The 17,446-nt window shown below is 53.7% G+C and overlaps 2 protein-coding genes across 5 annotated transcripts in view; one reads left to right on the top strand and one right to left on the bottom strand.

Annotated features, from left to right (window-relative positions):
- The window catches only part of VGLL4 (vestigial like family member 4), a 134,571-nt gene extending 129,199 nt beyond the window's left edge, over positions 1–5,372 (top strand). For both annotated transcript variants that reach the window (XM_028101783.1, XM_028101782.2), the window contains exons 4-5: positions 4,488–4,611; positions 5,019–5,372. In XM_028101783.1, the coding sequence (XP_027957584.1) occupies positions 4,488–4,611; positions 5,019–5,290 (396 nt within the window). In that variant the 3' untranslated portion in view covers positions 5,291–5,372. The remainder of the gene's footprint in view (positions 1–4,487; positions 4,612–5,018) is intronic.
- A 3,309-nt stretch (positions 5,373–8,681) lies between these two features.
- The window catches only part of ATG7 (autophagy related 7), a 232,300-nt gene continuing 223,535 nt past the window's right edge, over positions 8,682–17,446 (bottom strand). For all 3 annotated transcript variants that reach the window (XM_028101770.2, XM_028101772.2, XM_028101771.2), the window contains exon 19: positions 8,682–8,976. In XM_028101770.2, coding sequence (XP_027957571.1) covers positions 8,944–8,976 — 33 coding nt within the window. In that variant the 3' untranslated portion in view covers positions 8,682–8,943. The remainder of the gene's footprint in view (positions 8,977–17,446) is intronic.

Genomic DNA, 17,446 nt, shown 5'->3' on the forward strand with positions numbered 1-17,446 from the left:
GTTTGGAATCCCTGCCCGAGCCCATGGTGTTTCTCTGTGAACCTCTGGGGCCTGTGACCCAATAGGTCCCCGGTCAGCGTTTGCTGAAGACTGACGGACAGTGAGTGAGGCAGGTGCCGTGTCCCGAGGAGATGCTGGGCGCAGCTGGGGGCTCTGCTGCTGTGCATGGCACGGCTTCCCTGCAGCCCCCCACCGCCGCGACAGCACCCCTGCCCGGCTCTGATCCAGTCTCTCGTACTGTTGGGGGCGGGCTCTGGGCATTGGGAGAGGGGGTGCTGGTGCCTGGGGTCCCAGTAAGGCTGACGAGCCGTTGTGCTTCCTGTGTGGGAGCCAGGCATCTCCATTTGTTTCATTCATTCATTTAACGAAACTGGGTAGGTGCCTACTGTGTGCGGGGGGGAGGATGCTAGAAGCTGGTCAGGCAAGCTAGAGGCACTCAGGGTTTTTGTCCAGCGGAGACCAGTTATCCAGTAGCAGACAGCCACTTACTCTGATAGGAACTGGGGGCCAAGTTACCCCTCCATTCACGGAGTGCGCACTGTGCCCTGGGGCGCTGCAAAGCCCTGGAGACACAGAGACACGTGTAGGATGCAGTGCCAGCCTGGAAGGAGCTCACAGTCTGGTCACGGAGGTGGGTGCGTGCAGGAGAGCTGCACTCAGAGGCCAAAGGAGAGGGTGTTTAAGCATCAGAGATTGGTTTCTAGGATCAGGGAATTCAGCCAGTGCTGTGAGGAGTCCCTCGATGGGGCATGGGGTGGGGGGGGCCTCCACTGGGAAGTTCAGTCTCTGAGCCCATGGTGGCTTGGGGGAGGAAGTTCCCGGAAACCCCTGGAACTATCTGCCCAGAACAGCTGTCTCTGAAGCTGTAGTGTTGGCTTGGAGCAAGGGTTTCTGTGACTTTGAGGGTCTTTTGGTTGATCCTGGTCGTATTTGCTGTGTGAGAAGTGTGCCACTGGACAGAGTGACCTGGCTCTTTTCACCATGCTCTCCCCAACCCTTCTGCGAAGTGTGCCTGGCTGCCCAGTCCAGCAAGAGGGCCCCTGGCCCGTCAGATGTGCTGTGGGGCTGTTGAGCGGGTTTTCTAGGGCTGAGGACCTTGAATTCCCACCTGAGTTCTTAGGGGATTCCTGGATGGAGAACAAAGCCAGTGGCCGTGGAATAAGTTCATAGCTTTCCCAGGGCAGGTACAGTGGCTTTGGCTTCCCTGACATGTGTCAGCGGCCCAGGCCTAAACTTCAAGGCCGGGGTTGGTGGAGAAGCATGTGTTTTATGGCCCTGGGGACCCTTCATCGAGCTCCTTCCTGTGCCAGCATGGTATGGCCTGGGTGGTCACTGGAGCCTGAGCTTCCTCTCGGACGGTTACCAAGTGCTGTGCCAGGTACCGGGCTGGCCTTGCCGTCTGGGGTGGGTGTCACCGGCGCGCTGTCAGGGTGGCTCCCGTGGGGAGGGGTGCCTGCCGGGCTGCGGCTCTGAGCCAGGGAAGGCATGGGGATGGGGCTTCCTGGAGCAACGGCACAGCGCTGGGTGGAGGGCGGGCGGGGCAAGCCTCCCACTCAGATCTATGGGAACTGGGATGGGAAAGTTCCCAGAGAGGGCATGTCTGGGGAGGCTGCAGAAAGTGTCACCTGCTTCATGTTTCTGTGATGGCGGCTCTGAGGGGATGGTGTGACCTAAAGAAAGCTATGGAAGAGCCAGCGGGAGTGGCTTTGAGGACAGCAGCCGATGAGGAGATGCAGGGTAGGGGTACATAGTAACAAGAATGGTTCTCTTCTGGGAGCTTTTTCCCCAAGGCGGCCTTGGCCGGGGGTCCGGGGTGGGGGGGTGCAGCCAGAGCAGGGGCGGGGCGAGGGCTGAGTGGGGTGTGAGTGACAGTCTCGGCCTGGCCCTGCCGCGGGTTGCCTGCGGAAGCTCCAGCAGGCTACTCGTTTCTGGCCTTCGTTTTCGCCATCTGGAAGGCGAGGGTGTGGCGGGGGAGTTTGGGCCACGGAGCTCCCCACACTCACCATCTGGAGGCGGGAGGCCGGTTCCAGGTGGGTGTGTGGCGCTGCAGCCCGGCCGAGGGGGCAGGTGGTGTGGCCCGTCCCGGGAGCGCTCCGCCAGGCCGCCCTGGGCTGGGCTGTAGGGAGGAGAGAGGCCGAGCCCGCTGTCCATGTGTCTGTCCCCAGCGTCTCCTTCGTCCCCGGCCAGGGGGTTCCTGGAGATGACCCACTACTACCAGGAGTGAGGTTAGAATGTCTTCACGGCATCCCCACGCTTGCCCCAGGTTCTGCCTTGCTGGTCCCTGCTCAGGGGCCACCTTCTGTCCCGAGTGGCTGACATTAGGCTGGACGTTGACTTGATTCTTCTAGCTTTATTCTGAGCTTCCCCAAATTCATTCTCTGATGCTTTACATTTCTTCACCTTCCATGACCCCTTCCCCAAGACAGGCCCCCACTTGGTGACATTTGCATCAGTCAGGACTTTAGTTGCAAGGAACAAAAACCAGCCTGAGCTGACAGAAGCACAAAAGGAAGGGAGTTTTACTGGGAGGACCTGGGGCGTCTCCGGGAGCCCGGGGTCATGGGTACGGCAGGATCAGGAAGGAAGGGCCAGCCCTTGCCCGGGAGGGCTGGTGAGGAAGCCGGGCCCTCCCTCCCCTGGCTCTGTGCCGGTCCATGTCTCTGCGTCCCCTTCTCTCTCTGCTTCTCAGCCACACAGCCAGCCTGGCGTGACCACCCCTGACTTCTGAGGTCAGCCTGAATCTCATAACTCAGTCTGGCTTAGTAGCTGGCCCCACGCCCGGGTCAGATTTCTAGCCTGGCCAACGGGGCAGAGGTCACTTATGGACATGGCCGCCTTAGCCCCACCTCATGGATGGAGGGCACATTCTACGAGAGGGGAGCCAGGGAGAGCTCAGGGTCAGGGTTAAAAAGAACCTTCAGAAGGTGGGCTCCAGGCTGCAGGCTGCCCTCCAGGGATAGCAAGACCAGCCCTGAAGGGCAGGACCCCTGCCACCACAGGTTTGGCCCCAAACTCTCACCTTCGGGCGGTCCTCCAGCCCCCTCTTCAGCTGCTACTCTTCCCGTCTCACCCGCGGAGGAGTGGAGGTGAGCGGTGAAGGTGCTGTCTGATGTGGGGAGCAGACCTGGCCTCGAAGCCACGTTCTCTCTGCACCACTTTTGTCCACACTGTGACGGGTCACACTCACTCCATTCCCGTTGCTGATGTGTTGAGCTAGTAATGAAACCCCCAATTTTTCCTTTACATGCTGCTGCTGAGCCGCGTCTTCCCCCATCTTCGATGGGAGTAATTCGGTGTTAGGCTCAAGCACGTCCCGGCCCATCCTTGTAGGTCCGGATCTTTATCACAGAACATGTTTTTCACTCCTGTTCATTTCCCATCATGGGAAGGTTTGCTGTGCAAGCCTTTTGTGTCTTTATCCTGGCTACTGATTGAACTCTTTAAAGGAGAGGCCAGAGGTAGAGAAACCCTGACTGCCCTCACATCGGCATTGTTCTTATGCTTGGGCCTTCTGAGGGGGCCCTTCAGCCAGCTCCCCTCTGGTTTTCCTGGAAATCCAGGCACATCCTCCTCTACCTTGTCTCTGGCGCTGTCGGGAGATGTCTTTCTGGCTAGAACCTGAGGAGGCTGTTTGATTTACAGGTGTTTTCTGTCCTGGATACTTGCCGAGGTCTGGGGCTCCAGAAACGCTTCTTGGTCCTTGCTCTGAAGTGTGCACAGCTAGGGGAGCCAGGTGCTGGGGTCTTCTGGGAGCACTTGGAAGGCATGATTGACTTGCTGAATGGGGAGGTGGTGATGGTTGAACAAGTAACAGTTTTTACCAGGCAGACAGTGCAGTGGTCGTGGGGAAGGAGTGTGCGTCGGCAGAGCAAATTGGGCCAGGGGTGGGATGCACGTAAGTTCATACTTGGATGTACTTCCTGCGTCTCCATCTCCATCAGGATTTGTGTGGTCATAATAGAAACCAAGTTGAGCTGTCTTTAGCTTAAGCAAAAACTGGGAGTGTGTTGGGAGGGTACTGGAAGGGCTCAGAGAAGCCCTTGGGCTATAGGGCACACGCCGAGAAGGGCAGGGACCGGGCTGCCCTGGGGACTTGACCGCAGGAGCTGTGGAGGCTCCTCACACACCCGCGGAGGCCCACTCGCTGGGAGTTTGCTGTGCGTTAGCAAGGTCACTCTGGGCGGCAGATGGACCGGCCTTCACTTTGCCTCTTGTCAGGAAGGGCTGCGGGACAGGCTCGCAGCAGAGTAGTGGAGGCAGTACTGCTGAGGGCCTTGCACAGAGGACTGGGACCCGATGGATGGCGGCCCCTGGCTCCCCGCAGGCGGGAAGAGTGCCCTCCGTGGTGGTGAAGGGACACACAGACTCGTTCTGCCTCACAGCTGTGGCACGTGTATAAGGACTGGGGTGACCAGCTGGGGTGAGTGCCACCGCCCCGCGTCCGCCCGCCCGAGCCAGAGCTAACCGCAGCCTCCTCTTCTCCCCAGAACCGGCCATCGGTGATCACGTGCGCCTCGGCCAGCACCCGCAACTGCAACCTCTCCCACTGCCCCATTGCGCACAGTGGCTGCGCAGCGGCCGGGCCGGCCAGCTACCGGAGGGCCCCGAGCTGTAAGTCACCAAGTCACCATGCGCGTGGGGCGGGTGGTGGCCGTGATTCACGTGGGGTGTTTGCATTCCTTCTACATCGTGCGGTGGACAGAACAGCTAGCCCCTGGAGCTTAGGTTTTATTGAGGTTGAAAGAGGTTTGTTTTGAGCATGAGACACATGCAGCGAGCATTGTGTCTGTCTTGAGTGGGACAGAGGGAAGAACCCTCCAGGGAGGAAACTCTGGTTGGGACAAGATCTACCAATCTTAAGGCCATGTTCTCTCTCTGAACTCATCCCTCGCCCAGGCGGGCACGCTGCCATGTTACAGGTTCAGAGAGGAGACCTGGCCAAGTGCCGAGCCAGGGTGGGTGGGGACGGGCCCTCTGTCCCCAGAGCTCTGATCGGCCGCTGTCCTGCTCCCCCACAGCCACTGCCACCTGCGACCCCGTGGTGGAGGAGCACTTCCGCAGGAGCCTGGGCAAGAACTACAAGGAGCCCGAGCCGGCACCCAACTCGGTGTCCATCACGGGCTCCGTGGACGACCACTTTGCCAAAGCCCTGGGTGACACGTGGCTTCAGATCAAGGCGGCCAAGGACGGCGCATCCAGCAGCCCTGAGTCGGCCTCGCGCAGGGGCCAGCCTGCCAGCCCTTCTGCGCACATGGTCAGCCACAGTCACTCCCCCTCCGTGGTCTCGTGAAGGGAGCGCCACCCTTGAACAAGATGTCAATCTGCATGGTTTGCCTGAGCTTTGAACAGTCAGTGCTTAAAAAATGGAAAAACACACAAAAAAATTGGGGTGGGGTGGGGGAAAGGGGAGGGGAGGGGTGGTTTATTCGCAAAAACCATGTCGTTGGGATTTTTGTTCTGTTTTTGTACTTGCTTGGTATTCGTACCCGGGGGCCCTCAAACTCCATAGCAGGAGCTGCACGAGGAAGAGCTAACGTAGTGTCCTGCCTTCCTGCCTCAGTTACCAAAGAAACCTCTGATGCAGGTGTGCTGCCCCGTCGGGGGCCAGGACTCCACGGCGCACGCTTTCTCAGTCACAAGCCATGACGTTGGTGACCCAAATGCTTTGTGCTTTTTAATTTGCTTCTCGAGACCGGGGTGTGTGTGGCTTAGCTTCCGTTGCGTGTTTGGTCCGGCCTGCGTGTGCGTGTGTGCGTGTGCGTGCGTGCGTCTACTTGAAGAGAACAGAGAACTGTCGCGTCTGATTTGCACTATTGGAGGAGGGCTAAAGTTGCCTGCCGGACAACTTTGTGAGATGCTAGTACTCTGAGGGCAAACTGCTGAAAAACAAAGGGTTTAAGGATGACATTTCTGACCATTTGTGTGTTTTTTGTTTGTTTTTTTTTAAATTTAGACAAAACAGCTTTGGAAGGGGAAGTCTCATACAGGTTATAGGTCTTTCTCTCTAGATTTCAGGTGCTTGCAACTGGACTGCAGACTCTACCAATCACGGGCATTCTCCCTTTCCTAAACACTGCAGTTTGTTAGACTAGAGCTGAGGTTGGAGGATTCTATAGTGCTTTCAACGTGATGCATGTTTTAATGGAGAAAAATAGCTGGTTTCTATTAATTGTATAGATCTAGTAAACAAGAACCTTCTTACTAGCTTCTTTTCAGAATTAGTTTATTTTTGTCAGTTACAGTCCTAGATATACTTACTGCTGGTACAGTTGTACTCTTTGAGATTTGTGTTTGATATTCACATGACTCCCGAGTAGTGTGGGGCTGGCAGGCCCTGGAGATGGGCAGGCCAGTTGTGGGTCAGCCGCAGTGTAGGATGCTGGAGTTTTTTGCTGCCGGCTGACATTTAGTTTTTGCATCCCCTGTCTGCTTATTACTAGCTCCCAGGGGAGTTGGGGTTTGTGTCTTCCAACTTCCCTCCATGCAGAAACTGCTCCCTTTCCACCCTCTTGGCTGAACAGCAGATTACTGACAATCTGTGATACGGTATTTTCTGTGCTTCCTCATACGCTGGGGCCAAGGCAGTATACATTCCTCTGACTTTATACAGTTATCACTGCGTTTATTATCGTTTGCTAGAGTAATAGCTACTAACTAGAAATTAGGCGAAGAAGAAAGCATGACGGACACAGCTGTGGATGTTCAACAGCTGCTCCTCTTTTTGGTAAACGTACATTTCTATCCCCCCCCCCCCACCGCCTGCCACGTTCCAGCCTCCAGAAGGCCACCAGAGGGCTTACAGAGTCGCCTGGCCAGGTGACACAGGAGTGCCTGCCTCCCCTGCGAGGCGCTGTGGACGCCCGGGAGCCCTCGAGGCTGGTTTTGAGTATAAGAAAAATACAGGTTAGCTGGTTGTGAAAATCATCACTGGGCAGAAAGGTCAGCGGATCGGCTCTTGTGGTCCCAGGGTGGCTGCAGGTCTTTCCACAGGCGGAAGAAAAGCCCTTCTCCTCTTGCCCCTGCACACATTTCACCCCCACGTAACTGGGCTTCCAGGCTTTCGCATTCGGGCCCCTATATTTTCTGTAGGAAAAATCGGTGAGAACACTTTTTTTATATAGGTAACTTTAAGACCATCATTACGCTGTGCGTAAAGAATGTACAGAGAAATTTGTAGGTATTTTTTGAAGAACAATTAATTTGTTAATGATATGTAGCTATTTAATTTCCCCTTTCCCATTGTAATCATTCATTTTTTTTTTTGGAAAAAAAAGTTGATCTTTTTTTTTTTTTTGTCGTAGATTTGTCTGTAAAAGTGCAGGAACACAGTTATTCTATGAGAACACTGCATCTGCCTTAATAGCCACTAGTTTGTTATTGCTCCAGGCTACTGAGCGCGGCGGCGGGAAGCGGCCGGCGGCGGCGGGCTCTGCGAAGGGCGGGCTCCCCGGGCCCGGCCCCGGCACTGGCCTATCTGGGATAGGCGGGCCCCTCGAGGGGCCCCGGGCGCGCGGGGAGGCAGAAAACCAAACATTTCACCGGGAAAGGACACACTCCCTGGCCTCAGGAGGAGCACAGTGAGCTCTTCACAGAGCCACGCCGTCGCGGTGCGTCCTGCCCGTTCTCTCCTTGTTTGTAAATCTGTAATATACCATTCTCTGTGGCCTGTTTTTCCTGGAAGAAGAAGAAAAAAAAAAAAGGTTTGGCAGGCCATCTTTTTTTTGTACTTAAAAGTAGCCTTAAGAACAATAATAAAGTGCTCTTAAACCACAGGCTGTGCGTGTGACCCATGGGCCTGGGGCGGGGGGGCGCCCCGCGGCTGTAGCTCCGACTCCATGAGAAGCCCCATTTACCACCTGACCCGTGGAAACCCCACCCTTTGAGTCCGCCTTCAGCCTCGCTGTTGACTTGGGTCCCGGGCCTGAGGCAGAAGAGACCACCCCAAGAACACAAGTGTGGAGAGGCTGCGTCCCCCTCCTGAGTGCCCACGCCCAGCGCTGGGCGTCCCGGACCATGTGCCACCACACACTGCAGTCAGGGCCTTCTGGGTACCGCTGAGGGCCCTCGGGAGGGAAGGCGCCTCCCTCACTTGGCCGCAGAGGAGTGGGCTCTGGGGGTGTGAGGCCTCCTCCGGGGCAGGAGGGGCTCCCACCCAGGCCGTTACCAGGATGTGGCCCTGAGACCTGTTCCTGGGCCCTTCCACCAGCTCAAGGCAGCAGCAGAAACTTCTTTCCTCCCCTGAGCAGGGAGACACAGATGCTTTGCCCAAAGCTGAGGACAGGCCAGGAGGTGGAGGAACTGTCTGGGTGGCAGACTCTGTCCGTAGTGGAGCTCTGGGTTCAGTAGGACGACTGCGGGCCCTTCTGTCCTGCACGTCGCTCCCTCTCCAGCAGGCCAGGCTGACGGAGCTCACAAGGACGTCAGCCTGCATTGGTGCCCGGAGGCCCCCCTCTCTGGGGTTTGCAGGGCAGCCCAGGGACTCTCTTGCTTGCCCCCCCCCCCCCCCACAGTGGCTGCCGTAAGGAGCTGCTTTCTCATTTCCCCATTTGGTGTGTTGGGCTGACTGTTCCCTGTCCTCATTGCCGCCCCATGGGGGCCAAGGTGGGAAGGATCCCGGAGTTTTGACTATCAAAACACTTAACAAGAAAAAAAAGAACTCGTGGCGGGAACCAAGTCCCAGATCAATGGCAATGCCAAAGCCAAGGTTATTATTTAGCTCAGAACTGGTAAGATCATGAATCATAAGAAATGGAGAACCCCAGAAGCTCCTGGGCAGTGGAGAGGGGGCCCTGGTCCTCAAGGTACACAGAGGAGGAGACCACAAAGGTTGGAGGAGCGCAGGGCCCAGAATCACCGATCTTGGGGGCGGCAGTCCGGCTCCAGTAACCGAGGGCTCCTCAGCAGGCGGCCAGGGAGAAGCCAGCCACGCAAGGGTGGGCCATATCAGACGGTCTCATCGTCGCTCATGTCCCAGATCTGTGTGGAGAAGGGGGAGACATTCAGTGTCCAGCCGCCCGGTGGCGCCCACTGGTGGGGGCCTCACATCTGGGTGGTGTGATAGCAAGCAAAAGAAATGACGGCTCCCACTTGCAGATGACACACTGCGCACCTCACAACGCCCTTGTCACTAAGGACAGAGACACCCTAGTTCTTGTATAATGAAAGCAAATCACAGAGAAGGGAAGTCATTTGCCCGGGCCTCACTGCTGAGTTGGCGAACAGCGGCCAGCCTGGGGGCGGGGGTGCTGGGATCTGAACGGGGAGTCTGAGCATCCCTCACCTCCCGACGCCCACGGCACAGCCGCCATCCCTGCCCCGACCAGCCCCGCCCACTCCTGTTTCTGCCGCCCTGACCACTGCCCCAGGTCATCCTTTCTCTCTAATCGCCTCCTTCTCAGGGCCTCCCAGGGCAGGGACTCTGGCCTGTGCACACACTCCCCAGCCCTGGGGCGGCACATCAGCCGTGCTCCAGGTGCCGAACGGACTACAGATGGCACACCTGGACAAGCACGGATGAGCTGGCTGTCCCTCGGGAAACCAGCCCCAGGGGAGACAGCCAGATCTTGCCTCTGTCCCTCTGTGTCTTCAGGGAGCCCAAGACTTCTGGGGCCAACCTTCACGGGGGCGGCGTAAGGGGACAGCGGGGCTCTCACGGCGTCACCCATCAAGAGGAGTGAGGAGGCCGGAGGCCCCGCCCAGCTGCCGCCTCCACTGCAGCCCTCCGCCTGAATCCCTGGGAGGGAGTCGGACACCAGCACAGAGGCCCCTGGGGCTCCTCGCACCCTGGGCTCCCTGGGGGGCTGGTCCCTGAACTTACGCGTTCAGACTTTCAAAATTCCTAGAACTGGTTGCAAAAGGCCACCTCAGCCCTAGCAGAGCTGAGAGAAGGAACATCATGTTTACACGAGGCTGGCCCGGGGAGATGGGGAGGCCCGGCCAAGGTAAATATCAACACCAGCTTGGCTTTCAAAGTCAAGGATGTGGAAAATAAATAGAGAAGGAAATTTCCTTTATCCTGAGGTCCCAGCTGCCTGGGCCAGGGGCTGGTGGTGAGTGTGCCTCTCACACCCACCCCCCTTTTTTCATACACCCTACTGTCCCAAGATACGAGGGTGGGATGGCACCAGCAAAGATCAGCTGCCTGCAGGAGCAGGGAAGGGGTGGGTAGGAGCCTGGGCTGGGGTCCGGCGACCTGAGTGAGGCCAGGCAGGCCCTGCCTTTCTCGGGGCCCAGGGGCTCCAGAGCATGGCTTGAAATAGATTCCAGGGCCTGGACCCTCACATGGGGTTTGGTGGGGGGTAGGAGAGGGTGGCTGCATCCCAAGCTGAGGCGGCACTTAGGAGCCCCTGGATGTGATAATCTTCCGGTTCAGACCACCCGAGTGCAAAGTCAGCTACCGGAGGGTGGACTGGTGGGGCTCATCCATTCTCTCCCTTGGTCGTCCAACACCCGCGCACTGGTGGGGCCCTTCCTCATGCTACGGCTGCAGCTGTGCAGAGCCCATGCGAATACCCCCTCCCCCACCCCACCACAGCCTGGGAGGTGCAGAGGGAGACAAATTCAGAGAGGGAAGATGGCTTGCCCGGGATCACACAGCCAGTCAGGTGCAGAGCTGGGAGCACAGGTGTGCGGGAAAAGGTTACATGAACAACAAGGGCTGCCTGGGGCAGGCTGCATGGAGGTGGCGCCAGGGCCGGGGGTGGGCTATAACCTGCTGGGGGTGGGAGAGATGCCAGCCAGGGCCCGGGCAGTCTGTGTCAACAAGCAATGCCTTCTGTGAACGGATAGGGTTTTTCAAAGGACACTGGGCGGGCCAGGCCCAGAGCAGGGCCTTATGGAAAAGCAGGAGCTCCAGAGGCTCTGTCCATTTTATTGCAGCCCAGTGATGAGGTAGGGTCTTCAGCACCCGGCCTTGCCTTTGCACACGGGGTGGGGGTCGCGGGGCGGGAGGGGTGCTGGCTCTGCCTCGTGCTCCTGGCACTGCCCAGGTTGTGCAGGGGATCAAGCAAGGCACCCGAAAGGCTTACTATGACAGGACTCTACAGAAAGGGGGGGCGGGTGGATAATGGATTTTATATAACTGCTCAGGGATTTTCCAGAAAGTTCTCTGGGCCTGAATTGGGTTTCTCCACTAGGACAGTCAGTCCTTTTCCTATCGGCTGGGCCCAGGAAGGCAGCAGTCTTATTTGTAAAGCTTCCAGAAGCTTGAGCCTCCACAACTCCCACATGATCTCACTTATAGGTGGAATCTAAAAATGCTGAACTCAGAGAACCAGAGAGCAGATGGGTGGTTGCCAGGAACTGAGGGGAAACGAGGAGATGCTGGCCAAAGGGTACAAACCTTCCGCTGTAAGAGGAGTATGTTCTGGAGATCCAATGTACACCATGGTGTTATAGTTAAAAATACTATATACTTGAAATCTGCCCAGAGAATAGATCTTAAGTGTTATCACACACACACACACACACACACACACACACACACACACACACACACACACACACACTAACCATGTGAGGGGATGGATATGGTAATTAATTTCACGGTGGCCACCATTTCATAATGTATATTAAGTCACTACTTTGTAAAACCTAAATTTATACATTTTTTGTCAGTAAAGCTGGAGGAGAAAAAAAACAAACTTTCGTCTCATCTCACCCTAGAATAAGGCTTAGGGGGTGTGGAGGGGGGTTGTGTCCTCAGCCTCCCTCATAGCGCCTGGCGGACAAGAGGGCCCATGAATGTCCTCTTCATAATGAATGAAGGTTGTATTAAACTGGCAAAGATTTAAAAAATGTTGATACTCAGTGCTGGCAAGGGAGTGGCAAAATACTTCCAGCAGGAACATAAATTGGTACCATATTTTTCAAAAGAAGAGATTTGGCAATATATAACACAGCTTTAAAAATATTCATACCCTAAGGAAGAGAGAAATGGTCTCTTTTTGCGCACCTAGAAAACCCAAGAAAATAAATGTTGAGATGAATAAAGACAATATTCAATAAGGCAGCAAGGTATAAAATGACCGACAACCAATTCCACCTTCATATATGCAAACAGCAGCTAGTTTGAAAACAGAGAAGAACCCATTGTAAGAGCGATGAAAAAGAGAAATTCCTAGGGAATAAACCTACATGAAATGGATAACATCCAAGTGAAAAAAACCTGTCAGCTCAGCCCCGCACGGTCCTTGCCAGGGCCTTGTGAAAAGTACACTGGAACAAAGGGGGAAAGCGCACAGGGCGACAGGTCCGCCCAAGTTCATATAGAAATTTACCACAATCTCCATTTGAAAAAAATTAACAAGTATCTTTTCTGGAGCTAGACAAGCTGGTTCTAAGGTTTATGGGGAAAAAATAAACAAGCAAGAATATCTAGGAAAACCTTTGTGAAGAATAATAATGAGGAGGTTCCCTTGCTCTATGTTCAAGCAGGTCATAAAGCTGACAACTTAGAAGAGGGTTGCATCACCATGGGAACAGACAGATGGGCCCTGGGCACGAAATGAGTCCAGAAACAACAGAAGAGTTCTGTCCAAGTACATATGGAGATTTAGTATCTTAATGATAAAGGTCTGGGGAAGGTGATCTCAAACCATTATAAAAAGATGGACTTTTTAATAGATGATACAGGGACAGCTGGACGGCCATTTGCAAAATGATAAAATTGATTCCATGCTTCACTGTACATCGGAATCCACTCCAAATGGAACCGATCTAAACGTATGACAGTGAAACCATACAAAACAAACATCAGTGAATTCCTTTATAACCTGGGAGTGAGGAGCCTATAGCCTTAAATCTATAAGCAATAAAACAGATACAGTGGATTATGTGAAAACACATGTGTGCAATTTTGCACAGAAAAAACTACACGCAAAGTTGGAAAGACAACAAAGTGGGAGAAAACACCACTTCAGCCCATAAAGGGCTAATCGCCCTAATATACAGATAGTTCTTACAAATCAAGAAGAGAAAGACCAATAAAAGGATTCACAGACCAAAGACATGGACAGTGAGTTCATAGAAAAAGATAGGCAAACAGCCTTTAAACATAAGAAAAGGGGCTCAGCTGCTCAGAATAAGAGAAATGCTAAAATTTTTCAGGACACAAATACTCAGCAGAAAAAATACTGACTCTTCACAAAAATCAAAACTCCTGGTCTCTAAAAGATACCACTATGAAAATGAAAAGGCAGACCAGAGACTAGAATATTCACAGTGTATATAAAAAGGACTTGTAGCCAGAATATACAAAGAATTACTATAGTTCAATAATAAAGAGACAGGTAACTTTTTTTTTTAAATGGGCAAAAGATGTGAATAGACACTTCACAAAAAAGGAAATAAAATGGTAAGAACCTGAAAAGGTGCTCAGCATCCTTAGTCCTCAGGGAAATGCAAACCACAAAGAGACACCAAGCTGTACCTTCTAGAACTGCCAAAATAAAAAAGGTTAGTAGCACCAAAGGTCTTGTGAGAGTGTGGAGCAACAGGAACGCACGTAGTGCTGTGTAGGGACAGAAACTGGCATCGCCACTTGGGAGTAAGGTCTGGTGACATCTAAAGTTAAACATACAATATGAAGCAGCCATTCTACTCCTCTTTACCCCAAAGGCATGAAAGCACGTGTCCACAAAAAGACTTGTGCAAGTATATTCATAACAGCTCTATTCATAATAGGCACAAACTGGAATCAATCCCAATGGCCATTGGCAGGCAAAGAGAAACAAAGAATGGTATTGCCACACAATGGGGACTACTCACCATCAGAGGAATGGACCACAAATACGTGCAGCAACACGTATGCGTCTCAGAGCCATTGTGCTGAGTCAAACAAGCCCGACACAGAAGACTACATACCCTATGGATCCATTTATGTAAAATGTAGACGTGGCAAAACTAATCTATGGTGACAGCAGATTGTCAGAACTCACCAACCTATGCACTTTAAATGGGTGCATCTTACTATACACAAATTACACCTTAATAAAGTTGATTTTTTTAAAGCTGCACAGAACAGGGATGCCTGGGTGGCTCAGTCAGTTTGAGCACCCGACTCTTGATTTCGGCTCAGGTCGTGATCTCAGGGCCATGGGATCGAGCCCCGAGTTGGGTTCCATGCTCGGTAGGGAGTTTGCTTGACATTCTCTCCATCTCCCTTTGCTCCGCCCGTTGGTCTCTCTCTCTCTCTCAAATAAATAAATCTTAATAAAAAGTTTAAAAGCTGCACAGAACATTTTCTCACCTATCAGGTGGGCACAGATCCCAAAGCTCGACAATACATTCATTCATGGTATTTTTTGAACCTGTGGGAAAGCAGCCCTCCTGGTGGAAGCTGGTAGGATAAACAGCACGAAAGCCCTACAGAGGCAACCGGCACTCTCCGACAGAACTCCTTGTCTCGGATTTTGACCCAGCAGGCCGACTTTTAGGAGTCTGTCCTAAGGATACACCTCCACAAATACAAAAGGGCGTGATTCACTGCTGCATGGGTTGTTACAGGCAAAGATTGGACACAGCCCAAGTGACCCTCAGTGGGGGATCAGCTCGCTAAGCCATTTGCTGCACAGCCACATGAGGGGCCGCCGTGGCCCTAAAACACAGCAAGGAAGCTCAGTGAACAGAAGGACGCCATTTCCCGGATTTCCTTAGTGAGGGAAAGAAAAGCGCGAGTGTCTGTGGCATGCCACCTTTTGTATGAGATGGAAGAGAAAATAACATTACATTCTTTTAAAATTTTGCAAAAATAAACACACAGTTGATAAACTGGAAATTAATTTTAATGGTTCCCTACAGCAGGTGGGTGGGATGGGGGCGAGGCTGGTCTGAGCATCCCTTGTAACTTGAGCATCAGGTCCATGTTTATATAGTCAAAAAATTAAATCAAAAAGAAAAATAACTGAAAGCACAGCAACAAAACCAAAAAAAAGAAAATAGATATACTGGACCTCATCAAAAGTAAAAAATGTTGTGCCTCAAGGGACACTATTAGGAAAGTGGAAAGACAACCCACAGAACGGGAGAAAATCTGGGCAAATCATACATCTGATAAGGGACTTGTGTCTAGACCCTTTACAACTCAGTAGTGAAAAGACAACCTAATTTATGAACGGGTAAAGGAGCTGCGTAGATATTTCTCCGAGAAAGACGTAAACTGCTAAGAAGAACATGAAAAGATACTTGAACATCATTAGTCATTAGGAAAATGCAAATCAGAACCGTGGAGAGACACCACGTGGCACCCATTAGGATGGCTTTAATCAGAAAGGCAGAGACTAGGTACTAGTGAGGACGCGGAGCGGCTGGACCCCTCAGATGCTGCTGGGAACATACACAGGGGCGCGGCCGCTGTGGAAAACAGCCTGGCCGTTCCTCACAAAGTTAACCAGAGTGACCCTGTGGCCCAGCAGTCCCACTCCTGCGTGTGTACCTGAGAGAATGGAAACCCACGTCCGTACAAAAACGTTCACAGCATTAGTCATAAAAGTCAAAAAGTGGAAACAACACAGATGTCTCCCAACTGATGAGTGGAAATGGGGTCTATCCGGACAGTGGGTATCATTCACCAAACCCATGTGTGCGCTCAGTCTTCTCAAGAGCCCGAGGACGGCAGTGTGACCATTCACAGAGTAGGCAACTGCAGCCCAGAGGGAATCAGGTAACTTGTCAAGGAGACCCAGCTAGTAAGGGTCGGACTGACGCTTTTCCACTTGATCTCACCACTTCCTTATTGTTCAACACAATTCCTCCCGAAGAAACCAATGACGGACAAGTCTTCCAACCTGCTTCCCGGCGTGATGCGCGGTGAGTTGCCCGACCGCCGGATGGCGCGCACGGGACCCGTGGGCCCGCGCAGGCCGGCCTCTGACCTGTCCTGGCTGCCGGGGTCCCCCGCCCTCTGTCCTCTGACCCCGGCAGGGTCAGGAGGCGAGGCCACGCTCCTGCCCTGAGCCCACGCTCCTGGCCCTGGCAGCAGGGGGTGGGCCCGGCCGGAGGTGGCGCCGCGGCACCTCAAGCCAGGGTGGGCGTGGGGACGGTGGGGCTGGGGCCGCTGCTCTGAAGCAGGGGGACCGTCCCACAACAGAACTCATCATAAGACGCCAGGCAGAACAGGCAGCGGGACCGGGACCGCACACCCCCAGAGGGTCCTAAGGTTTCACTTTCTGCTCCCTCCAAATGAGACAGACACATTTGAGAGGAGCCGTTCATCATCCAATTCCAAAGTTGGGTCCCCTTTCTGGACCGCACTGCCTGGAGCCTGCCTCGAACTAAGGTTTTTCTTTAATAAACACTGTAATTACCCTGTGAATGGCACGATTATATTTGTGTACGTGTGTTAAAAGTGTTCATTTGTTAAATGTAAACATTTAAAATATACCACAGTTTCTGAAACCCAGTTTGGGCATTTCTTTATTTTTTGATATAAGAATGGAAATATCCAGATCTCTCTGGGCCTCTGAGCAGCCCTGTTCCCCACACCTCCTCTCTGGGATCCTTACAGGTATGTATCTTTCTGCGGGAAAGTCAGAGAACAGAGGGGTCTAGGGGGTGGCCTTGGCTGGGGACCAGATGAAGACATCAGCGTGGACTTCCCCAGCAGACTTCCCAGCCAGGGTTTGGTCCACTTGGGAAAGAATGAAGGCCCCATCATGTTTCCAAACAGATCCCACTATAGCCATCATTCATTCACTCATGTACAATCACTTATTCAAAAACACATTCCCTGGGTAGGCGGCACTAGGCTGGTGTGGGGGGGCGGACAGGGGCTGTCTTCCATTTCTTGCCTGTCCAGGTGGTCAGTACCTTCCTTTAAACTATGGGAAACAGTGGAGGGCATTAACCCTCATGTTGTCTGAGGGGCAGGAATCTGGAAGTCTGTGAGCCTCTTCAGACTTCCGAGGGACCATGGGGACCAGTGGAGGAAGAGGCTCCGAATAGATTTGGGGGGCAGCCAGCCAGCGACACGCCCACCAGAGGGCCGAGCCAGTCAGGGCTGCCCAGAGCAGTGGCCCAATCACAGCCAAGGCCCAGAGAGAGGATAGGGATTGTAGGGCTCCCATGGCCAGCAGACTGTGGACCTGCCCTTGGTCCTTGACATCCTAGGTCATGTTCAAGGACAGGAAGGGAGGGGAGAAGGTGGCCCAGCAGGGGGAGGAAAAGAGTGGGGGGCAGAGCAGATGGCCAGCTGCAAGCCTGAGTCTGGCCAAGTCCCCCGCCCCACCCTGGGCATCGTGCAGGTAGGTCTCTGCCACAGCCCCTGAGGGGAGACACCTTGGTATCATCAGGAGGGAGGAAGGACTTTTCCAGGGCCACTCGGCAGACTCCGGATGTCCACGAGAGAACAGATTTGTTGTCCTCAGGTGTCATTGGCCCCTGGTTGCTCTCCCTGGGTCTCCATAGTCCCTGGAGTGCTGTTCACACAGGGAGAGTGCAACCCACACTT

Source organism: Eumetopias jubatus, unplaced genomic scaffold, assembly GCF_037043125.1.
Source record: "Eumetopias jubatus isolate StellerSeaLion01/CBP00866 unplaced genomic scaffold, mEumJub1_p1.0 scaffold_1, whole genome shotgun sequence".
In the NCBI taxonomy this organism is placed as follows: domain Eukaryota; kingdom Metazoa; phylum Chordata; class Mammalia; order Carnivora; family Otariidae; genus Eumetopias; species Eumetopias jubatus.